The 24,704-nt window shown below is 56.2% G+C and overlaps 1 protein-coding gene across 1 annotated transcript; it reads left to right on the top strand.

Moving 5' to 3' along the window:
* The first annotated feature begins 313 nt into the window (after window positions 1-313).
* On the top strand, window positions 314-24,400 carry LOC116953512 (cilia- and flagella-associated protein 337-like). Its single transcript, XM_076075183.1, has 18 exons — window positions 314-737; window positions 1,291-1,440; window positions 3,564-3,686; window positions 5,119-5,284; window positions 7,291-7,337; window positions 8,886-9,023; window positions 9,806-10,069; window positions 12,249-12,440; window positions 13,475-13,738; window positions 14,225-14,389; window positions 16,245-16,394; window positions 17,744-17,928; window positions 18,637-18,779; window positions 19,790-19,935; window positions 21,804-22,251; window positions 22,871-22,953; window positions 23,094-23,219; window positions 23,821-24,400. The coding sequence occupies exons 1-18, from the start codon at window positions 651-653 to the stop codon at window positions 24,019-24,021; spliced, it is 3,078 nt and encodes a 1,025-aa protein (XP_075931298.1). The 5' UTR covers window positions 314-650; the 3' UTR covers window positions 24,022-24,400.
* Window positions 24,401-24,704: the final 304 nt, after the last annotated feature.

The following is a 24,704-nucleotide window of genomic DNA, read 5'->3' as shown; positions in this document are numbered from 1 at the left end:
AGGCCACATTCTCCAGCCACCGCTCATCGCGCCACTCGGAGGACGAGGATGACGACGCGGCGGAGGCAGAGGGCGCCTCAAGGGGGACACAGGGAAGTCGAGTTTCCGCCAAGGCTGAATTCTTCTTATTGTTGTTACCCTTGTTCACGCAGGAAAGCCTCTACGAGTCGCGGGCAGTATTTCGGTGCGTAATTTATTATGGGTTAGGCCGTGTAAATGATGTGGCCGCATTTGCGCTGGATTGCATTTCCTGGATTTTGCCCAGAAAAAGCTTTGGCGCAGTTTCTGAACGTCCCATGGCTAACCTCTGAATTTCATCGTGAGAAATGTTCTTCAACCTGCCGGCGAGCTGAACCAGTGTTAATTGTCGCGTTTAACTTCCTTGCACACGTCGTGTGTTGGAGGGTTTTACGACGCGCATCATTTGTGTCGGAGCTCATTACTTGGCCTAACATTTTTTTTAACAAAAACTAGAATTTTTGTTTAAAAATAAATAAAAAAAATTCGCGAAGAATTGTTTTTTTGTTAACAAAAATGTTTCACACCGTACCGTGGCCGTGACGAATAACGACGTCGCGACGTTCGTCGGTGGCCCCCCACAGGGGAGAGAGCGGCGCCGGCGGCGGGCGTCCTCGCGCCCTGCCGGTGCCATGAACCGCGCCGAGTTCCGCCAGAGCCTGCGTGAGCTGCTCGGCTCCGACCGGTGGGGCGAACAGATGGACGGACTCTTCGACAAGGTGGGCGACAGCCGCGCTCCCTTCCACACCCCCTCGACCCCGCCGCCTCTTAAACTACGTGGTTTTTTTTTTAAATAATTATTTTGCCAAGCAAGGTCCACTGGAGCCGTGGTGGCTGTTGTTCGGAAGCGATCCGGCTGTAACAAATGGTAGCTCAGCGAAGTGGCTTAGCGTGCGGACATTGAGAGCAGCCAAATACTCGAAACGCGTGCGGATTCTAACGTGAGGGGCCGGCCAAAAATCCGAAACGACCACAGAGAGAACTTGCAAACTCGAAATAGACAGCAGGCGTCAGGGTCGGGATTGAACCCACGACCTCCTGCTTACCATGGGGAGGAAGTTCACATCTCCTAGCCACCGCGGTGGAGAGGCTTATGCCACCTCCTCGATGCCCGCGGGAAGGAGAGTCGCGCAACATCCCGCCATCGGTGATCTACCAACGCTCGCCGCCTGCCTCGACGGTGCTGGATAAGAGGTGACACGGGGGGCCGGGGGTGGGGGGGGGGGTCTCGTGTGGGGGGGCTCCGTGTGACCTCGTGCGTCGGGCGTGCAGGTGGACACGTCGGGTGACGGCTACGTGGACTGGGGCGACTTCTGTACCTACATGCTCATGCAGTACCGCGAGCGGGACTTTGCGCGCGCGCGCCACGAGGCGCCCTTCCCGCCGCTGGCGCTCGTCATCCGCCACTGCACGCACAACAAGGTGACCCCCTCCTCCCTCCCCAGCCCCTTTCCCCTCCCCCTCCTCCCTCCTCTCCTGCCCCCCTTCCTCCTCCTCCCTCCTGCCCCTCTACTCCTCCCCCCTCCTCCCTCCCCAGCCCCTTTCCTCTCCCCCTCCCCTCCTCCCTCCTCTCCTGCCCCCCTTCCTCTTCCCCTCCCCCCACCTGCCCCCCCCCTTACTCCTCCCTCCTCCTCCCACCTGCCCCTCTACTTCTCCCTCCTCGCTTGCCCGTTCCTCCCCCCCCTTCTCCCTCCCTTTCCCCTCCCCCTCCTCTCCTGCCCCCCTTCCTCCTCCCCCTCCTCCCTCCTCCCCTGCCCCCTCCCTCCCCTCCTCCCTCCTCCTCAGGCGCGCCCAGCAGACCCAAGAGAACCGCCTAGGCCCAGGGGTCAGCAACTAAAATGCCACGCAAATCGCGGCTTCTTCAATTGCCTTGTGTGAGCGGCATCTGGTCGGATGAGAAAGCCCTCGCCGATTGTAAAATTTTCCCGGCAGAATTTGTTATTTAGATTGCAGCATATTGTGATAAGCCACTTCGTTGAACTATCCATTTGTGATGGCCAGGTCGCTTCTGAAAGAGAGCTATGTAGTTCAGCGGGCCTTACCTGGTAAAACAAATCTATCGTTTAGCTTTATAGTTGAGTTTGTTCCACTCTCCCACGCTATTTCAGACTTTCCCTGACTGCCTCCCGGCCTCTCAAGACTCCCCCCATCATCATCACCATCATCATGTAGTCCTTCCCAGGTAACGCTGACATAGGTGCACCTCCGATTATCACGGTTGGCTACGCACGGCGCGAAAGAAGTTCAACGAACGTAATACGTACGTAGGCAACCGCGCCAATCATGAGGTGTGGCGGGGAAAAAAAATAATTGACAGAACGACTGGGAACAAATTGCGCGCAACTAACCGGACTCGACCCCGTGGTGTGGCCGACTTGAGTTGAGGCGACCTGCATTGCGAACGGACCGCCCCCCACGACACGAACGGCTCCGAAGCCGAGTTGCCACGGCCGCTCGTTGGGGGCGATGCGTCCGCGGCCGGGCGACGGTTTGCCGGCAGCGATGGGCCCCTGAAAAAAAATAAAAAGTGACCCTCGTGGTGGTTCGCCGGCGCGGGGCCCCCCGCGGCCGTCGTGCGGACCGCCCACTCACAGGAACTTGCGCGTGGCGCGTAGCGGTTAGCGCTGCGCTGCGAACTGACGGAGCCGAGTTCGATTCCCGCGCGGGGCCAACACCGGCGACGATCATCTGAACCGGGGTCACGGGCCTCCCCTAGGTCGACTCGGCCTCGAAGGAGTACCTGGTGCCGGTGTGTGTTAACATCGCCACTGGGGAGACGAAGGCGGCCGGGCGTGGTTGTTGGGCCAACCACCCCCTCGTGTGCCGTGCCGGCCTTCATAGGTGCTCCTCGCTAACAGCACTTGCCCCCTACAGTCTGTCGAGGCTACACGGGGGGCAGGGACGTGCGGTCATGGGCGGCAGGTGAGGCAGAGCGTCACCTGTCGTTCTCCAATGAAAATTTTGATTTTTTTCCCACTGATCTGTGTTTTAAATGTAATCTCTGTACGATTCTAATCATTTTTAAAGTCAAAATCGCCAAATTTGCGGAGCTCCGCTGCAAATAGAGGAAGAGACGAGAGGTGAGGCAGCGACGAGCTCAGCCTCCCCTCTGATTGCGCAACCCCTCAGTAACTGGATGTAGCGCGGGCAATAAGCGCGTGCCTGTTACTATCTCAGTATGTCACTAATGTAATGTTTGTAGGCCCCTTCATTTCATGTCCTCGCCTTCCGTACTCCAGGTAACTTATTTCACGTACGTGTAGAAAGATATTCAGGCTCGCTGGTCTCGTCATGAAACTGCAATGAAAAAGCACCAGGGGAGGCAGCTATCACATCTGCCTCACTGAGGGGGGCGTGTCAAACACGCCCCCCTCCTTGAGGACACGCCCCCTCAGTGAGGCCACGTCCTCCTCCGTGAGGCCACGCCCCCCTCAGTGTGTGCATCTGGCTCTGACACTCGCCAGTGCCTCCCCAGCCATTGGCCTCACCGCACGTCACTGACGGGGGGGATCTTTGTCTCCGTGTGTCCGTGTGCGACGACAAAGCAAGAGGTGTGCACGCGGCTGCTGGCGCTCGACTCGCCGGCGCCGCTGCGCTTCGTGTCTGTGAGCAAGGAGGGCGTCCTGACCGTGTGGGACCGCCACCTCCGCCTGCAGCGCTCCTTCCAGGTGAGGAGCGCCTCCCTCCCTCCCTCCTGCTGCTCCCTCCTGCTGCTCCCTCCCTCCTGCTGCTCCCTCCCTCCTGCTGCTCCCTCCCTCCTGCTGCTCCCTCCTGCTGCTGCTCCCTCCTGCTGCTCCCTCCCTCCTGCTGCTCCCTCCCTCCTGCTGCTCCCTCCCTCCCTCCTGCTGCTCCCTCCTGCTGCTGCTCCCTCCCTCCTGATGCTCCCTCCCTCTCTCCTGCTGCTCCCTCCTGCTGCTCCCTCCTGCTGCTCCCTCCCTCCTGCTGCTCCCTCCCTGCTGCTGCTCCCTCCTGCTGCTCCCTCCCTCCTGCTGCTCCCTCCCTCCTGCTGCTCCCTCCCTACTGCTCCCTCCTGCTGCTCCCTCCCTGCTGCTGCTCCCTCCCTCCTGCTGCTCCCTCCTGCTGCTCCCTGCTGCTGCTCCCTCCCTCCTGCTGCTCCCTCCTGCTGCTCCCTGCTGCTGCTCCCTCCCTCCTGCTGCTCCCTCACCTCCTGCTGCTCCTTCCTGCTGCTCCCTCCCTCCCGCTGCTGCTGCTGCTCGTCGCGCGGATGAATTCGCCACGTGATACTCATGATGATATTCACCCCTTTCCCGTCGCGAGGTGACTGCAAGTTGCAGGGTGGGTGTCCCGTTCACCCCGCTGGATCTCAGAACGCGCGAGCGCTTCGGCGTCAATGTAATTTAGAGACGCGTAGCGCCGTTGTTTTTAAAGGCATCGCACTCTCCACAAGAGAACCGTAGCGACACGACCGCGCTCTACGATAGCTGCCGCCAAACTGTGCTACAATGCATATATTAAATGATCAGAGCATGTTTGTTCGCTAGTTCATCACAAGTACTGTGCGTGTGGTTAATGCGAACTTGCTTCCTTGCAAAAGGTTTCTATTTAGTGTATGAACATCTTAACACCTCCTGTTTTATTGCCACAAAGGGTGAAACCTGTTCTTATTTTTCATAGTGTGCCACACGCCCTCCCGCCCGCCCTTGCGGGAGCCTCGGTACGTCTTCCGACTTGAAGACGTACCGATAAAGCTGTTTTATTTTTTTCCTTCTGATTCCGTTCCGATGACGTGGCGTCATCGGAATGGGAAAGGGTCAGCGATACAATTTACAACGCGTGCAATGTTTCAAAATCTCCACGCCAGGTCACGCCGGAAACCAGACCCACTCTGTTCAAATGTGTCCGGAGTCGTGTCGGAAGACGCGTCGTGAATCGGGGTTTCTGCGTCGTAAACCGATCAGCGGCGGCGCCAACTGCACACAAAAGTCGCGCATGTGAACCGTCGTCAACGGGAGACCGCCCGTTGACGATTACCACGACCTCACTCTCGTGGGCTACCGAACGACGAGCGGTCGAGCGGGGCGGGTACGGCTTGGGGCGCCCGGCGCGCGTAACGAGCAGACGCATGGGCGGCGGTGGCAGGAGGAGGTGGAGGACCCGCGCGGGGGCAAGCGGCGCTTCCGCACGTGGAGCACGGACGCCGTGGTGCTGCCCGACGTCCACAAGATCGCCGTGAGCACGACGAGCCGCGACATCCGCTTCTACGACATCTCCACGCCCAACTTCACGCAGGAGTTCCAGCTCTTCGGTACGGAATCCGGAATATTCATGCTGGGGAAAGCCGATGAGCGACGAAGCCTATTTCACGGATGTACAGTAGGTCACGGACGTCCAGTAGGTCATGGACGTCCAGTAGTTCACGGACGTCCAGTAGGTAACGGACGTTCAGTAGTTCACGGACGCCCAGTAGATCACGGACGTCCAGTAGGTCACGGACGTCCAGTAGGTCACGGACGTCCAGTAGTTCACGGACGTCCAGTAGTTCACGGACGTCCAGTAGGTCACGGACGTCCAGTAGGTCACGGACGCCCAGTAGTTCACAGACGTCCAGTTGTTCATGAGCGTCCAGTAGTTCACGGGCATCCAGTAGGTCACGGACGTCCAGTACTCTTTGGTTCTATTCGGTAAAGTCACGTAGGTTAAAAAAATAAATCAACAAAAATCACGACGTTTCGGCCACAACACAAATGGCCTTCATCAGGTGAAGGGACCAGGCTGTCTCGAGGACAGTGCTGGAGTGAACACAGCCAAGCTCAGACCGCGACCTTTAAGCTTGTGTGAGAGGAATTAAGGTGCCTTGACAAAGGAATTAGCATAAAAATTAGCATTTAATTGACGGACTTAGCATGATGAACGGTGTAGAGGGGGTGAACATGTGCAGGTCGGCGAGGGGGAGTTTATGGACGTCCAGTAGTTCACGGACGTCCAGTAGGTCACGGACGTCCAGTAGTTCACGGACGTGCAGCAGGTCACGGATGGTCGTACGGTAACCTCCACCACCGCCAGCCCACGGCAGCAGCAGAAGCAGCACGGGCGGTGGCATTCAACTGGCGGCGCTCGGCGTTGGCAAAAATAAAATTCCGAGGCCCCAGGTGGCGCCAGAGGCCTGGGGATGCGGATGCGGGAAGAAATTGGGGGTGTGCGTCAAATATCAGGTCACATTTCAACCCGGTGTCGGTAGTAAGTAAACACAAAGAATGCCGTTACTTTTTTACGCGGAGAGACAATGCATTTCTATGAACACGATTGTCCAAAGGTCCAAGACGTTAAGCGGCCAGCAACAAACGGCACTACCCGCTTGGATAGTAGGGCCAAGCCTGCAGCACCAGTGCCCGTGTGGCCGCCCTGTGACAAATGAAACGACGCGTTTATGGGTTGCGCTCTCTTGATTGACAATACCGCCAGGTTGCGATGAGACGTTATCTCCCTCGCCTGGTACGCGGAAATACGTGGGTTCGATCCCGGACCCTGACAACGCCTGTTGTCGTATATCTGTAGTCTGCGTGTTCTCTCTCTCTTTCCGTGGTGGTCACAGCGTGGATTTTTTTCCGTGTTCTTTCTCCCGTTTTGCCGAGTTAATGTTATTTAATTATTTGGCTGCTACTATAAATTCGCACGTGTGATGATGATTATGATGATATCAGCCACTTCGATGAGCTATCACGTGTGGCCAGGTCACATCTGCAAAGAGAGCTAACAGCTCAGCGGGGAAATAAAATAGTTTAGTTTTAAATGTTTGTTTTCTCTTCATTACGTGTTAGCTACGTGTCAACCGACACCCTGGACACCTCAAGGGAGTTGTCCAGGTGGAATATTTTTAAAATATTATTTTGGGTGCGATGCCAACGAATACATTGTGAGGTCGCACTCGTTACGCACAAAGTGCTTGCCACAAATGAACCACGGTCATGAACCATCACACAAACTTCGGTCATCCTCGCAACAGCGGATTTTGGCTTCTAGCCATCGATCAAAGGCGGTGATGCCCTTCTGGGGCCGTCTGGAACGCTCTTCCTTCTGATATTAGGAAGCCACCGGAGCTATGCACTTTTAAATCATCTCGATTGACAAACCAATTTCTTTACAACAGCTTTTTGTGTGTTTAGTTTGTTGTCCTTCCTCCGCACCTCCTATTAGCACGGTCGGCTAAATTCTACATGTGCACATATATACGCTCAGCGCTACGCACGTCATACGCTCCCGTGCTGTTGTCGTAGACGCGGTACTGATGCGTGCCTCGTGCTTGCTTCGCAGCCCTGAACAACGTGCCGACCTGCATGCATTACTCGTTCAATGAGAAGGTGAGCAGTCGTGGTGGATAATGCCCGTTCACGTGTCATCATGAACAAACGTAAACACTTCACCGTATTCTCTGGATCAGAAGACGCTCCGGACGGTGAGGCTACTACTCATACACCCAAACTTTTTGGGGGCAAATTTTAGAGGCACTTTTAAAACAAACAAACAAAACTTCCAAGAAAATGCGACGTCCGTGAAATTTAAATGAACAGTTCGTGCCGTGTAGAGAGGAGGAGGGGGGGGGTCAGGGGAGAGAGTGGAAACAGGGCGACAGTCGGAGAGTGGTTGTGGTGGCCGTGCAAGTTGTTGACTTGTCCTACGTATCTGGTCGTGCGTGCGCACACACACACACAACCACAACTACTTTTGCGCTTAAAATTGTAAGAATTTACAATCATTCAGAGTCGGAATCTTTATTTGCCCCGGAGGAATCCGATGAGCTATGAAGCTCTTTTTCACGGATGTTAAGTCGGGGCGGGGCAGAGCGGTGCAACGACAAACGGCACAAAACCTCGACAGGATTGCAGCGTAGGAAACGTAAACAAATCACTTACAAAATATAAACAAATAAAACTCAACAACTTTGTTTGATCTCACCAGTTAAGCCACCCCCCCCCCCCCCCCCCGAGCAATCGCCGGTCGAGTTCCGTTTTGAGTCGCGAAACGAAGCTCGATTTTTGCGGACTCGCGAAATCCCTCGGCTGCGTCGAACGGGGCACAGCGCGGACGGTGAGCGGCCCCCCGCTGACAATGAGCGGCCCCCCGCTGACAATGAGCGGCCCCCCACTGACAATGAGCGGCTCCCCACTGACAATGAGTGGCCCCCCACTGACAATGAGTGGCCCCCCACTGACAATGAGCGGCTCCCCGCTGACAATGAGCGGCCCCCCGCTGACAATGAGCGACCCCCCACTGACAATGAGCGGCTCCCCGCTGACAATGAGCGGCCTCCCGCTGACAATGAGCGGCCCCCCACTGACAATGAGTGGCCCCCCACTGACAATGAGCGGCTCCCCGCTGACAATGAGCGGCTCCCCACTGACAATGAGTGGCCCCCCACTGACAATGAGCGGCTCCCCGCTGACAAAGAGCGGCCCCCCGCTGACAATGAGCGGCCCCCCGCTGACAATGAGCGGCCCCCCGCTGACAATTTGGTGCCGTGAATTTCCACGTGGCGAGAAGCTGCTTTGTTTGAGCCGTCGTTTGTGGCCAGGTCGCTTCTGGAAAATAGCTTGAGACCTCGGTGGGCTTTAGCTGGTCAGATGAAACATTTTTTTGCTTAGTTTCGCTTTTGTATTTTAAATGATTTCTGTGCCTTTCCTACACTCTGCGCTCCTGCCGTGTTTTTATTTTCGTACCGTTTGTCGTTGGCAACGTTCTGACCCCGTGCCCCGAATGGAATATCTGAAAAAAAAAAGCTTCACAGCTCATCGGATTCCTCCAGCGCAAATACATATTCTGATTCTGAATATCAGAAGTATTGATTCAACACAAGCAAAGGCGACTCACGAAACAATACGCGGCTCCCGATGATTGTGCGCTGACGCCAGGCCCCCGGGAGCCCCTCTGTGCTCCTGTGGGGAGACGACTCCGGCGCTGTGAACCTGCTCACCATCCTGCAGCCCCACGCGGGCCTCTTTGAGAAGCCCTTCAGCCGCGAGGAGGGCGTCCGTCGGATCTTCATGCAGGTGACGTGGCCACTGAAGGCACAGGTGTCCCCCGCCCGGCCTTTCACTGGAGCGTCGGCACGAGTAGCCGGCACGAGTAGCCGGCACGGCACGTGGCGTAGGGGGGGGGTGGTCCAAGCCGCGTACGGGCGCGGCCTTTGTCTCTCCAATGCCAGTGTTTACACACCCCGCCAGGTAGTCAGCTAAGGCTGAGTCGACCTAAGGGGAGGCCCAGGACCGGTTTGGATGTTTTTCGTCGCCACGAGCGGGAACCAAACTCGGGCCACCGGGTTCGTAGAGCGGTGCGCTAACCGCCGCGCCACCGCTCCCCACACGCAAACAACACGCTCCTGACCAGCAAACATGTTCCTGGGCACGATTATGTAAACTGAACCGGTTAAAGCAAGCGGCTTTCCCCCCCCCCCCCACCCCCATCGGTAAACTGGAACCGAACCCACGGAGGGTGCCAATTTGAACCGCGACCACCGCTCTCGGCCTTGGCTTCGCCCAAACCGAACCGGGACAAAGACGCGCAAGCAAGGGGTGATGCTTTGGCATTGGAAGGACGGCAACATGACGGCGAGAGCGTGGTGACGACGGCGAGAGCATGGTGACGACGGCGAGAGTGTGGTGACGACGGCGAGAGTGTGGTGACGACGGCGAGAGTGTGGTGACGACGGCGACGACGGAGACGTCCCCCCCTTCCCCCCCCCCCGGGCTAAGCGGCGCGACGCGGGGGCCGGGCTGCGACCCCGAGCCCGCGGTGACCCCGCGGTGACCCCGCCGCGCTCTCCGCCTTGCAGGACCTGGGCGACCACGCCCGGCTGCTGAAGCTGCGCGTGATCCCCGGGGTTCACGAGGGGCCGGTGCGCGCTCTCCGCTTCGTGGCCGAGGAAGGAGGAGGTGGAGGAGGAGGAGGGGCAGGCGCAGGAGGAGGAGGTGGAAGAGGGGGTGGAGAGGATGACCGCGGCGGCCTGCTGTTCTCGTGCTGCGAGAGCGCCCGCACCTCTCTGGTGGTGCGCGACGTGGCCGGGCGGCGGAAGCCGTACGTGTGGAGCATGAGCAAGGTCTGGAGGGGGGGGGGGGGGGCCTCGCCACGGACACACAGACACCAACATGCGAACCGAGCACAAAACAATCACGAGTCGATCATCATCATCATCATCATACGTGATCTGTCCACTGCTGGATGTATGTTGAACTTTTTTCGCACCGTACGTGGCCAACCGTTCTAATCGGAGGTGCGGGGGAAAGAGAATAAACTAAGCACAACAAGCAGTTAGAAAGAAATTAGTTTTCAACCTCGATGATTTAAAAGTGCAAAGCTCCAGCGGCTTCCTAATATAGGAAGGAGGAGCGTTCCAGACGGCCGCAGAAGCGCACCTCAAAGCGCGCGATGGCAGTGACCACAGTCTTTACTCTTTGGTTCTATTCGGTAAAGTCACATAGGTAAAAAATAAAACGGCAAAAATCACGACGTTTCGGCCACAACACAAGTGGCCTTCATCAGGTGAAGGGACCAGACTGTCTCGAGGACAGCGCTGGAGTGAACACAGCCAAGCTCAGACCGCGACCTTTAAGCTGTGTGAGAGGAAACAAGGTGCCTTGACAAAGGAATTAGCATACAAATTAGCATTCAATTGGCGGACTTAGCATGGTGAACGGTGTAGAGGGGGTGAACATATGCAGACCGGCGAGGGGGGGAGGGGGAGTTTACATATTGATGGTGTGCAAAGGGAATTTAAGCAGCTGCGAAAGTTTGGGATACCACTACTTGAAAAAATATACTGTACCATTGAAAATTAGTTTAATGTTTGGTTCGATTTAGAACATCTTTCCAATGGTTGCTTAATTTGAAACCATCTTCTCGGTTGAAATTGTGTCTGTGTTTGTAAATCTGAATTGCCTCGTGAACAAATCTCTGATAAAAAAAACCCGTGGGTTTGCAAAGAACCTTGGTATCGGAGAAAATTATACCGTGATCATCCACAGCGTTGTAACAGTGATCAGCTACGGCAGAAGAATTCGTTCTGCCGTGTTTCAAATCTGATTTGTGCTCGCGAATTCGGTCAGAGACATGTCGTTTCGTCTCCCTGATATAGCAGTCACCACAGGTGCAGATCAATCTGTAAACTCCGGGTTACTGTAAGTCAGGAATAATATCCTTCACGGAAGGGATCAGGTCACGGATTTTGTGTACTGTATTGAACCGGACCAGGATCTTGTGTTTGTTTAGAATTTTGGAGATCTTTTTAGTAACGCCTGCTATATATGGCAGTGTGATGGTTTTGATCGGAGTATTAAGTGGTTGTTTCTGTCTGGAGGGAGAAACAGCTTGGCGGATGGTACGGTCAGAGTATCCATTCCTTTTGAGGGCCAGATGCACATGTTTTAATTCACTGGTCAGGGGGTGTTGGTCCGAAATGCAATGAGCCCTATGGTGTAAAGTTTTGATGAGATAATTATTTTGGGCTGGGTGGTGGTGGGAATCAGGTTTCAAGTAGGAATCTGTGTGGGTGGGTTTCTTGTAGACAGAATGCCCCAATGAGCCATCAGGTCTCCTCTCAAACAGAACATCTAAGAATGGTAGCTTGCCATTTTTCTCCACTTCCATGGTGAATTTGATGGCGGGATGTCTGGAATTGATGTGGTGTAGGAAAAGGTTCAGAGCTGGGAGGCCATGTGACCAAATGACGAAAGTGTCATCCACATATCTCTTCCACAGGGAAGGTCTGAGGGTGGAAGTCTGGATGGCGTCTGATTCAAATTTCTCCATGAAAATATTGGCTATCACTGGTGACAAGGGGGATCCTATGGGGGTACCCTCATTTTGTTTGTAGAAGGAGCCATTCCAAGTAAAGTAGGTATTGTTGAGGCAGTGCCTAACCAGTGCAGGTGTATCGGGGTCTAGTCTATGTTGGACCAAATTTTCAGTTATTTCAATGGTATCAGGTACTGGGACCTTGGTGAACAAAGAGACCACATCGAAGCTGACAAGGATATCGTCAGGGGACAGTACAACGTCTTTGACCATAGAGACCAATTGTTTTATTTTTTTACCTACGTGACTTTACCGAATAGAACCAAAGAGTATGGATCCTTGCAGTCACGAAAGCTTCAAATCTAGAACCACAGTCTTTGTTCGATGGCGAGCAGCCAAAAAGCCGCCCTTGTTGCTGCTGCTGCTGCGTGGATGAGCAGAGTCGGCGTGACGATGGTTCGTGCTCCGGATCTCGCGGTGCGCAGGGCTGTCAGTGCTTCGACTACAGCCGCGAGCTGACGCTGGTGGCGGCGGCGGGTGCCGACTGCCTGGTGCACGTGTGGAACCGGTACGTGACGTCACGCCCCGTCGTCAGGCTGCAGGGCCACGCCGCGCCCGTGCTGGCGCTCGCCATCGTGCACGAGCGTCGCACGCTCATCAGCTACGGGAAAGACGCCGTGAGAGACTCGCTCCCCTATCTCACCTCTCCTTCCCTCCCCTCTCTCACCTCTCTCTCCCCCTTCCTCCCTCTCCCCCCTCCTCCCCTCCCTCCCTCCCTCCCCTCCCTCCCTCCCTCCCCTCCCTCCCTCCCTCCCCTCCCTCCCCTCCCTCTCTTTTTTCCCCCTCCCTGCCCTCCCTCTCCTCCCTGCCCTCCCTCTCCTCCCTCCTCCCCTCCCCTCCCTGTGCTCTCCTCCCTCTCCTCCCTCCTCCCCTCCCTGTCTTCCCCTCCCACTCCTCCCTCTCCTCCCATCCCCTCCCTCCCATTCCTCCCCTCCCCTTCCTCCCCTCCCCTCCCTCTCAATCATCCATAATGACAATTTTAGTACAACTCGCATTTGTCGAATTCTGATAGCGCAAGGGCGCCGCGGAGGAAGGCGCTGACACAGCGGGCCGTAGTTTCAGTCGGGGGTGGCGATGCTGATGCTGCTGCTACTGTGCGTAATCCCAATTAAACAATGACTACCGAAGCCTTTAAAACCACATGTTTGTGTTCACACCAATAAGACGGTACCTTCGGTGATGTCCCAGGAAACGCTTTGAAGCTCAGTATAAATAGATATTCTGACATTTCGCGTCACTCACCACTTCACGGGTGTAAGGGAATTAAAGTGGGGAGAAATGCGTCTAAACTATACTAGGTCTAAAATAACTCGTTTTTATTTCAGCAGGTAAGGCCCACTGAGCTGTGTAACTGTTTTTCAGAAGCGGCCTGGCCACAAACGATAGCTCAAAGAAGCGGCTTTTCGTGAAGTGTAAATGCACAGCAGCCAAATACCCTCAACACGTGACGTCGATTCTAAATGTGGTGGGGAAATAACCGGAGAGCCCGGATAAAAATCCACGCGGCCACGGAAGACGTACATGTACGTCATCAGAACGGGAAAGAGTGTAACACCTCCCGTATTATTATTATTTCATTAAAACAAAAATCTCCGGTTTAACCCGCGGCTGTCGCTTCTCTCTGTCTCCGTGTGGCGGCGGCGCTTGCCAGGTGGTGAAGGTGTGGGACCTGCAGGAGCAGCACGCGTGCCTGCAGACGCTGTGCGTGCGCTTCCCGTGCGTGCAGCCCGGGCGCACGCTGCGCCACGGCGACTTCCCGCTGCTGCTGCTGCCGCCGCCGCTGCACGGCGTGCTGGCGTCGTGCGCCGACTACGTAGCGCTGCTGCCGCTGGGGGTGCCCGAGGCGCGCGGCGCCGGGATCTACACGCACGGCACGGCGCTGTCGGCCGCGGCGTACAACCCGCTCTTCCGCCAGGTCGCTCGTGCGGATGGCCTTTGGCGAAAACCAAACTTGATTATGACGAGCAGCGTAACGTACGCACGCGTGTGCGTGCGTTGAAATTATTTCCAACCGTGCTAGTCGGAGGCGCTGGGGAAGGAACAGCAAAGTAAACGCAAAAAGCAGTTTTAAAGAAATTAGTTTTTAATCTCGACGATTGAAAGGTGCATAGCTCCGATGGCTTCCTAATGTGGGAAGGGAAGAGCGTTCCAGACGGCCGCAGCAGCGCATCTGAAAGCGCCGCGCGATGCGGCGACCGTTTTTGTTCGATGGCGAGCAGCCAAAAGTCGCTGCTGCTGCGAGGATGAGCGGAGTTTGGCGTGATGATTTACGCTCCTTATTCCCAGTTTTTCTCGCGACTGTCTTCACTCCGTCGTCCGGTCGCCTGGAGCGCGGCGACGCGGAGGCCGCTTCGCCTTCCCCCGGGTTTAACCGCGGACGCGCGGACGTGCGGTGGCGCAGGTGGTGACGGGCGGCGAGGACTCGTGCGTGATCGTGTGGGACGTGGAGACAGGGGCCAAGTGGCTCGCGCTGAACAACGCCCACGGCGAGGAGGAGATCACCTCGCTCGGCTTCGACTCCTCCGGCCGGCGCCTGCTCACGGGCGCGAGGAACGGCACCGTCAAGGTGCGTGTCGACACGGCCACCACCACCAACATCGCCACCACCACCACCACCACCACCGCGCTGGGGCTCGAGGTCAGAAGGGATTTGAATTTTTATTTTTTTAATTTTATATTTGAACGTTGGAGGCGACGGAAATACGGAGGCATACAGCGCGCTTTGGTCTTTACTTTTATTGTCTATCATATATATATATTTTTATTGTGGCGCCGCAGTGGCGAGATGGTAACTTTGCCAGGAGGTCGCGAGTTCAATCCCGACCCTGACGCCTGCTGCTGTATATTTGAAGTTTGCGTGTTTCTCTCCCCGTGGTGGCGTGGATTTTTCTCCGGGTCCTCCCCTATTTCCCTACACATTTACATTAAAAAATCACACTTTTAAAGTATTTGGTTGCTAGAAATGTCCACGTGATGATAAGCCACTTCGTTGAGCTATCCTTTGTGATAGGTCGCTTCTGAAAAAGAGACATACAGCTCAGTGGACCTTAACCAAGCTGCAGGCCATATAGCATTGATATATAACGACTTATTGTTGGTAGCTTAGCTGATTGGAGAATATAGAGTTTATTGATAACATTGAGGTAATTTATATTTTAGTTTTTTATTGGTCCACTATGTAGTATTTATTATATATTGTATTGTATACCCAGCTACTGTGAATAGCTCAGATGTGTAGGCCTTGACTTCAACATAGCCATTTCTGTGACCAGTCACAAGCTAATCACTCAGTTATTTCAATGCTAAATTCGCCTAGTTATTTTAATGCTAAATTCTCCTGTTTGATTTGTACTAGGTGCCTCGGTGAATGTATATCCTCTGACTTTAACATAGCTATTTCTGTGACCAGTTACAAGCTAATCACTCAGCTATTTCAATGCTAAATTCTATGCTAATTCCTTTGTCAAGGGGTGCCTCTGCAGATGTGTATACTTTAACTTAGCTATTTCAATGCTAAATTCTATGCTAATTCCTTTGTCAAGGGGTGCCTTTGCAGATGTGTATGCTTTAACTTTAAAAGAGCCATTTCTGTGACCAGTAACAAGCTAATCACTCAGCCATTTCAATGCTAAATTATATGCTAATTCCTTTGTCAAGGCGCTTTGTTTCTTCTCACACAGCTTAAAGGTCGTGATCTGAGTGTGGCTTTTTCACTCCAGCGCTGTCCTCCAGACAGTCTCGTCCCTTCACCTGATGAAGGCCGCTTGTGTTGTGGCCGAAACGTCGTGAGAATATTATTGTGTTATTTTATTTTATCAATTTATTATTTTATTCTCATTCTACGTGACTTTACCGAAAGAACCAAAGAAGAAAAATAAAAAGTTTTTGGACTCGCGGTCGGAACTGTCGCCGGGTACTCCAGTTTTTCCCATCCACACTTAGCATCGACGTGCGTTGAGAGTATTTGGCTACACATTTCCACGTGCTAGGCCGCCACTTCGTCATTGAGCAATCATTTGTGGCCAGGTCGCTTCTGCAAAATAGCTATTTTCCTCGGTGTGGGCCTTACCTGGTAAAATAAAATATGGCTTGTAGTTTAAATACTTTTTGTCCTTGCGGTCGCAACTGTCGCCAGAGGAGACGCGGCCGTGCGATGCTGCGGCGGTGTCGCGTGGTGGTGGTGGTGGTGGGTTTGTTGTTGTTCCAGGTCTGCTTCAGCTACGACTGCCGGAGCTGCTGGCCAGTCGAGGCACTCGTCTGGCCAGCTCTGCTCGCACCGGCCTCCGACGAGGAACCAGAGGGGGAAGATCCGCGCCGCGAGAGTTCGCGTCAGCTCGCGTGTTCCCCCCCCCGCCGGGGCTTGGGTCTCCTCCGCGTACGTTAACGAGCGCCGGCCGCCTCCCTCTCGCGCTGCGCTGCAGGTGTGGAACGTGCAGAACGGACACAACCTGCTCAAGCTGCAGGCCGTGGGTGCGGCCGAGGTGACGGGTGTGGCGTGCCTGCGCGAGCACAAGCTGCTCACCGTGGGCTGGAACCGCAAGATCCTGCTGTATGACGACTCCAATCCGGACGTGAGTGCCCGCACGAGGCCCCGAATGGCCCCGAATGGCCCAGCATGGCCCAGCATGGCCCACACGGCCCAACGTAGAACCACTGGGGGGGTGGGGGGGGCGGCCGTGTCACGCGGACGGTAAGAGACGTGGCCCACACGGAGACGCTCACGCGAACCTCGATAGACACGCACGCCTTCACCCAACACCACTCACCACTCAAACTCAGCACTCCATTCATAGCCACGCACCCCCGCACCCTACCAGCACTCACTACTCGTCGACTCGCCGGCACCGCCCACACGCATCAGTGCCGGTAGCCATGCTGCACACGGCGTGTGGTCCGGCACTGGCGAGGGTTGGTGGCTCACACAAGTCAAACGCTCTGGGCTGTGAGGTCGCCATCTCTTGCCTTCGCAGGGTATGATGGCAGTACAGCAAGTGGGTTAATTTCAAATTGAATTCCGTCGGTCTCCTCCCACACGCATCAACACCTGTTAACCGAGGCGTCTGCTAGCGGTTCGGCGTTAATTTCACTTAGAGAGGCGTAGCGCCGTTGTTTTTAAAGACATTTCTACTCACCGCAGAGAACCGTGGGGACGCGACCGCCACTCCACGACAGCTGGTGCCAAACTGTGCCACACGCACTCCCGCACGGCCCTTTCTTCCCGATTCCATCCCATTTACCCTTTCCCGTCATTGGAATGGGAAAGGGTAAATGGAATTGAATTTGCCAAACATCCCAATATAGGGCGACAGAGCTTGGGCATTTTTTTTCTTTTGCGCTGGTTCTGTCCCCCCTTCCCTCGCAAAAATGTCTCCCCCCCCCCCACAAAAAAATCACGCTCGTTGCAATGTCTGTGTGACCAATAATGGATGTACAGCGTTGTGGGATGGCGTTGCCATGAACGACGGCGGCAGTGGCGTTGCCTCTGCCGGCGTCGCCACCACACCTCCTCGCGTGGCCAGTGAAGAGCAACGATTCGAGATTCAGCTGCAGGTGACGCATCAATGCGGGGGGGGAGGGGGGGGATAGACGCACGCCCCACGGCCCGGCACTCGTGGCCCCAGGCGCTACTCAGAAGCGAGGGGGGAGTCTCCGCTCGCACGTCAGGCGTCCGCATACAGATTGAAAAACTCATTTCCGTAGAGAAACGCCCCTTTCAGCTTTAGTTTTGTTGTCCTTGCCCCCCGCACCTCCGATTAGCGTGCTTGGCTACGTACGGTAGCGACAGAAGTTCGGTGCCATCGTCCGTGGTTTGTGCGGATTCGGCTGAGCGCTGCTGCCCATCGTCCCGCGGGAGATGGAACCCAGGCGGCGGCGGTCTCACCCATGGAGGCGTTTGTGGGCGACTGTGCGCGCGACCCAGGTGACCGCCCTGAAGGCGGACAGCAGCTGGAAGGGTGGGCAACTGCACAGGGAGGACATCCTGGCTCTGAGCTACTCGCCCGCCCTCGGCCTGCTCGCCACGGCGAGCTACGACGGAGCGATCTTCGTGTGGAGCGCCGAGACGCAGAAGCTCTTCCTGCGCCTGGGCGAGCACGGCTCGAGCAGGTGCCGCCCCCCTACCCCCCCTCCTCCTCCGCGCGTCTCGAGAGCGGTGACGTCTGCTCGGTGAGCGTGCGGGCCGAATGTTCATTTCGCAACGGCGACGCAGAGGATGAGGATGCAAGGTGGGGGGGGGTTGGGGGGGGGGGGCGCGTTTCGAATGGGTGCGACCGACCTGCCGTGGTGGCGGTGTGACGGGCGTGCAGTCCACGAGGTCGCCGCTGCCACTCGATTATCCCCCTGCGCGGCATTTTGGAGCGGTGGGAAAATTTGACAATGCATCGCCGCAGTGTAAATAGGTACACGCCACGATCAGCAGCTGTTGTTGTTGTTGATCCGAGATTGAATTTGTGAGCCAGTAAAGGGATCCGTGTGTGTGGGGAGGTATGGTGGTGTTAGTTTTGGGTATCTGATGAGCAGATCCTACTAAAACTCGGGGATTCATCTCTCTTGACCACGACTTTATTGCGCGCCATTTGCGCCGCTTCCGTGGTTTCCTTAGGGTGCGCTTGTTCCGTTCTAGTCTGGCTGCGGAACCTCCGAATCGTTTTTAATTCGGCGCCGAGGGATTTGGCGAGGCCGGAGCGGAGCTGCTGCACCGCAACGACCGCGCGGGGACGCACGCTAGGCCCCCCCCCGCCCCCCCCGCGCCCCCCACCCAGTCTCTGCCGACCACGCCGTTCTCTCACGGCCGCTCTCGTCCCGTCCGCACAGACCGCCGAGGCCCGTGGACCGGCTGCTCTTCCTGCAGGCGCGAGCTGCGGACGCGGGCCTGCGCGACGCGGCGCTGCTGCTGAGCTCCGAGGGTGGCTGCGTGCACTGGTGGCAGCTCTACGGGCAGCAGCAGAGGCACCTGGGTACGCGGGGCGCGCGTCAACGATGGCGGGGTGGAGTGGGGTGGAGGAGGGTCACTCGGACCATGATAGTTTACACCCGCGTCTCCGGGCGTGTGCAGAAAACAGTTTGCGATGTTTTTAGAGAGGGAAAGGGGCAGTCGGTCGTAGGCAGAGAGGAATTCTCATCGCAGCAGCAGCAGCAGTGGCGGTGGCGGCTTTTGGCCACTGGCCGTCGAACAAAGACGGTCGTCGCCGCCGCATTGCGAGCTCTTTCAGATGCGCCTCGGCGGCCGTCTGGAACGCTCTTCCATCCGATATTAAGAAACCAATCTCGATTGAAAACTCATTTCTTTCGAACTTATTTTTGTGTTTCGTTTGTTGTCCTTCCCCTCGCACCTCCGATTAGCACGGTTGGCTACGTGCGGTGAAAAAGTTCAACATGCATATTTAGAAAAGGGTGACTGCGGTGTAAGGCAGTACTCACGTCAACAGGCCACGATAGACACGAGAGGGGGACATCTAAGGGAAAGGTCACAGAAGGGGCCCGTCAGGAAGGTTCCACAAAGGGGGCGTGGCCGGGGCGGAGCAAAGCCACGCTGGGAGTATGAGAGGGGCTCCCCTGTGCGGTACCGACACAGATGGGGAGGTCTTGAGCCTGCACCTGAACATGGGCAGGGAGATGACAGCACGGATGTCTGAGCAGAGGGGGGGGGGGGGGCAGAGGGGAACGGAGTGGCAGCAGCGATGAAAACCAACCGTCCAAGTTCTGCACAAGCCAATTTGTTGAGCCATCATTGGTGGCAGAGTCGCTTCTGAAAAATACATTCATACCTCAGTGGGCTTTGCCCGGTGAGGAATGGGGATGGTTTAGTTATATTTGTATCGTTTGTTGCTGTAATGCTCTTACCCGCCCCAACTGGACCGCTGTGAAATGAGCTTTATAGCTCATCGTATTCCTCCAGTATAAATATTCGGATTCTGGGTGCTGACCGGCACCCGGTGCACGCCATCTCTCTGTCCCCGTCTCTCAGGCTCGTTTTACACTCCTGCCCGGCCCGACGAGCTGGTACTGGGCCTGGCCAGCAGCCACGACGACGGCGTGCTGGTGACGGGCGACACAGCGGGCTTCCTGCGGGCGTGGGACGTGCGGGCCTACGGCCTGCGGGCCGGCGGCACGGTGTGGCTTCCCCCCTCCCACCGCACCTTGTTGTTTTTCTGCAGTCGTAATAATCACCGCCACAGTATGTTCACGTACGTACGTCATCGGAACAGGAAGAAAAAACTAAAGCCGTCGGTGCCGAGCTCCCACAAGGCCAGGCGGGAGGGTGTGTGACAGTTTGGCGCCAGCTGTCGTGGAGTGCGGCCGTGTCGCTGCAGTTCTCCGCGGCGAGCGCAATGTCTTTAAAAACAACGTTGCTATGCATCTCTAAATAAAATTTATGCCTACCGCTTGCACGTTCCGAGGGTCAACGGTCAACGTGACCCGAGGTAGTTTCCTGCAGTGAAAATTATGATTCATCATAATTGCGTTTTTTGGTTTTTGGACCACGTAGTATCTGGCCCAAAAAGACCCTCCCACCAACTGAACACAGCTAAAACAAATATAAATCGTCACGCGCACAATCCTTTAAAAACCCACCAATGGATATTGTTTTGAGTTCAGCGGTAAGTTCTCTCGATGCAGTTTCAAGCGGAACGTCGCACCCTTTTTTAGGCGCCAAGTTTTGCGTTGAGAATTGTTCAAGTCACCGCGTGCCACAGCCCCGTCGCTGCCGCTCGGACGCGGTAGCTGTGGGGAGGACGCGCGGGTGCTCTGGGCACCAGACGAGCGGTGGGGTGCCGTGGTTGAGCGACGAGTTGAGTCGTTGCTGCAATGGGAGCCACGGCCCGCACGGCGATGTCGCACGGCGAGGCGGTCGCACGCTCCAGCTGTGGCGCGTTCGCCACGGAGGTTCGCGGTTTGATTTTCTGGCAGGCCGCTCCCTGGTTAGGACCGCTGGAGGATTTAGCCGTGCAATACCAAGCGCCGTCTGCTTCACAGTGGACGTTGAAGACCTCTTCCCCCCCCCCCCCCACAGATTATGCAACACAAGAAGACTATTGTGTGCCGGCGTCACGATCCACATTTGGCCAAATCCTAAAAATGATCTGCAAAGTACTCGCTTGGGAACACACACACACACACACAGCAGCAGAAATCGCCCCCTACTGGCAGACTACTGCCCGCTCGCAGGCCACCTGTTTATGTCGCTCACTGCGTGTAAAGGGCTGCGAGACGCTTTATTGTGAAGTACGTAGAACTTCTGCACCGCGCGTAGCCAACTGCGCTATATGGAGGTGCGGTGGAAGAACAATGCAAAACACAAAATGCAGTTCGAGAGAAATTAGGTTTCAATCTAGATCAGGGGTGGGCAAATTTTTTTGACTCGCGGGCCACAATGGGTTCTAAAATTTGACAGAGGGGCCGGGCCAGGAACAGATGGATGGAGTGTTTGTGTGAACTTAATATAAATGACGTGTAAAAATCATTACATGAAAGGATTTGGCCTTTAACAGGTAGCAAAGCATTTATTTGCAAGGCAATTTAACAAATTGCACGAACATGAATACAAAAAAAATGTCGTAACTCCCGGTCAAAGTGCGCCATCTAAATGGGGAAATAGGGGCAATTACAGGAGAAAGGTAAAATTTAATTTAATAATAATATTTGTACAAGTTCGGCGGGCCGGATTAAAAAGCCCAACGGGCTGTATACGGCCCGGGGGCCGTACTTTGCCCATGTCTGATCTAGATCTTAAAGTTCACAGCTCCAATGGCTTCTTAATATCGGAAGGAAGAGCAATCCAGACGGCCGCAGAAGCACGCGCGACGCGGTGATCATCTTTGTTCAATGGCTAGCCAAAAGCCGCTTCTGCGAGGCCGACCAGAGTTCACGCTCCTCGAGATCGGTGGCGGTATCGCAGTTCATTTGTGGCAAGCACTCCGCGTGTGACGAGCGCGACGAGCGGGCGATGGATTCTGAGCGGGTGGATGCGGCTGGCGCAGGAGGACGATGGCGGTGCGGAGGCATCGCCGCCCTGCCTGCGCTCCTGGCTGGCGCACACCCGAGCCGTGGTCCACGCCGAGGTGCTGCGGCTCGACTCGACCTCCTACGTCATGAGCGCCTCCGGCGACCGCACGGCCAAGCTGTGGACGCTGCTCGGCGAGCCTGTCGGCACCTTCGGGCAGGAGCGGCCCTGGGACCTGAAGGACCCAGCGACGTACGGAGCGCAGCTGGCGCCCGTCGCGGACAGCCAGGAGGCCGGACCCGCGCAGGGGCCGCGGAAACCCTCTCCTCGATCGTCGGAGACCGGAGAGCGGGAGACCGCCGGGCGCGACGCCGGGCGCGACGCCGGGCACGACGCCGGGTCCTCCCCGGATAGTCTGGCGGTGGCGGAGCAGGAGGAGAGATCTCAGGGCAAGACGCAGGAGTCTCGCTCGCCCAGCGAGACCGGTAAAGCTGCCCCAGATGACAAATCACAAAGAAAGTCCACCCACCCCCTGCCCCCCTCGTAGCCTTAGACTATTGGAGTAAGTTGCTGTTTGAGAGTAGCACCTGTGAAGGCCGGAATAGCACACGGCAGGGGGGTGGGTGGCCAGCACCACGCCCGACCGCCTTCGTCTCCCCAGTGGTACTCAATTGAGGCCGAGTCGACCTAGGGGAGGCCCAGGTCTGGTTCAGATGAACGTCGCTGGCATCGGTGGCAGAGAGCTGGAATCAAACTCGGGTCGCTGGGTTCGCAGCGCGTTAACCACGCGAACCACTCCCCATAATCACGGACACCCACAAATAAAATGGAACCAAATGGTAAAATTTACACAAAATCATGGAGCGATGCATGCTGGCAATTGCACAGGAGTGGTAGAAAGGGAACATAGATCGGAGAACAAACACCGTAGTGCTAATCAGTGAAAGCAAGTAGGCTCGGGCAGGACATGTCACAAGAGTGCACGATGGGGGGTGCGGCGGGTGTAGATTATCGGCTGGAAGCCTGGTGACGAACGCGATGTCGGTGTGCTTGCGTTGCCAACAACCGCGCATGGCGTCCTCTCCGCTTGTGCCGACCCCGCAGAGCTGCTGGAGGAACAGAAGCGGAGCTCACGGAGCGAGGAGGAACCCACGAACGAGGACGCGGCGGCGGTCCGCCTTGGCACGGTGCGCACACGGATAGCACCCGCTCGCGAACCCGCCACCTCGCGCGTCCCACGGTGCCGCTGCTGACAGTTACGCGTCACTCGGGATCGGAGTGGGAGCTGCGAATGTTCACGGTGCCGCCGTCGTTGTGCGTCACCCAGGATCGGAGCGCGAACGCGTCGGGAGTGGCGCGGCAGGAGCGCCGTGCTCGCTACTCGGCCGTCAACATCGCCAAGACGGCTCGCTTCGAGTCTCTCTGCTCCCCATTCCAAGCCCTCGTCACGCCGGTGAGGAGCCACCACCATATTAACCTCTTTCCGATGACGTACGTGTACGTCTTGGGAACAGAATCGACGCCGAACGGCATCGCAATTAAAAGGCCACGCGGAAGGGCGTGGCCGTTTGGCGGCAGCTATCAGTGCAGTCCTGTCGCTACAGTTCCTCTGCAGCGAGTACAGTACAATGTATTTTTTTTAAAAAAAGATTAAAATTGGACCAACCGCTTGCGCTTTCCGAGATTCAGCGGTGAACGGGACCTGCCCTGCAACTTGCAGTTGTCTCGGAACGGTAAAGGGTTAAAGGTCCTTCCTCTTCAGATCCTTGTTTTGAGGTGGGGGGGGTGTGCAGGATTAGCGTGTTACACTACGAACCTCACGACCAGCGGGGGAGGTGGAAAAAGTGTAATCATCTTTTGGAGCTCAAACCCAGACAGCTCCATCGTATGTACCTGCATGTAGAGCTTCTTTCGCACCGTACGTAGCCAACCGCACTAAAAATCGGAGGTGCGTGGGAAGGACAAACTAAAAAAAACCTCAAAAATCCCCGACGCTCGGGAACGATGACCGCACCGCCCGCGGTGCTGCCGTCACTGTTGCTCCGTGGCCCCAGGAGGTGGTGGCCGTGCAGCTGCCGGCCGACTTGCCCATGACGGCGCGGATGCGGAGCCGCGGGGTGAGCTGCCGCTCGGAGGGGGAGCTCCGGGCCCTGCGGCTCAAGAGCCTCGAGTGGGAGCAGGAGGCGCCGGCCGAGGGAGTGGCCGCCCAGGAGCACCCATCCGTGCGGCCGGGCCCTCCGCAGAGCCGCAGATAGCGGGGAGGGCAGCCCCTCCCCCCCCCCCCCCAGACGCCACCCCGTCCGCCAAAGTCAGCGGCAGACCGTTAACCATCGTTATCTTCTTGCTTACCGTCGTGAGTTTTTGCCATCTTGTGTTCACGAATTAAGACTTCCCCGTAATGCAGGTGGCTCTCGGTGGAGTTCAATGTCCTCGCTGAGAGTTGCTCAAGTTTCTGACTATCCTTCGGTCAGCTTTAGGGACCATTTCCATCGCCCGGTGCCCCTTTTCCAGAAGAAAACGCGATCTTCCCCCACTCCCTCTTGGGAAAACAAAATCACCCTCCACTGTCTCGGGAATCCCTTCCTCACGTCATGCACCAATACTCCAGGAATAAAAATGGTGTTGTCAATGCAAGGGGCTCTCACAAGACCGTTTTTACAAATAATCATCGTGCGTAAACATGTAAATTAAATTATACTGGAGTCAGGGCTGGCGACTTTTATATCCTCCTATTGCCATAGCTTGCAACGTTGGGGGGGGGGGGGAGGGTGGGGGGCGGGATGGATTCCATAAAACACCGGATACTGGATTAGAAGACGCTCCTGGAAAATAAAACGCACCTTAAAAATACGTGCCTAGTGTCAATAAACTTCCAAATCGGGGTCACACAGCTACCATATTAACCACAGGGTGGGGGGGGGGGCATGGAGTGAGTTCA

The sequence above is a fragment of the Petromyzon marinus genome, chromosome 52 (assembly GCF_048934315.1).
Source record: "Petromyzon marinus isolate PM22_M1 ecotype Great Lakes invasive population chromosome 52, UKy_Petmar_22M1.pri1.0, whole genome shotgun sequence".
NCBI lineage: Eukaryota > Metazoa > Chordata > Hyperoartia > Petromyzontiformes > Petromyzontidae > Petromyzon > Petromyzon marinus.
Note: the sequence above shows the minus strand (reverse complement) of the source record. Positions and strands in the feature narration are given on the sequence as shown.

Bases quoted from the DNA above. Each gene is read 5' to 3' on its own strand.
- LOC116953512 (XM_076075183.1), top strand. From the start codon at position 651: ATGAACCGCGCCGAGTTCCGCCAGAGCCTGCGTGAGCTGCTCGGCTCC. The intron at 16,395-17,743 runs GTGAGTGCCCGC...CGCGCGACCCAG, and splicing joins ATGACGACTCCAATCCGGAC to GTGACCGCCCTGAAGGCGGA. The intron at 19,936-21,803 runs GTGTGGCTTCCC...CGGCTGGCGCAG, and splicing joins GCCTGCGGGCCGGCGGCACG to GAGGACGATGGCGGTGCGGA.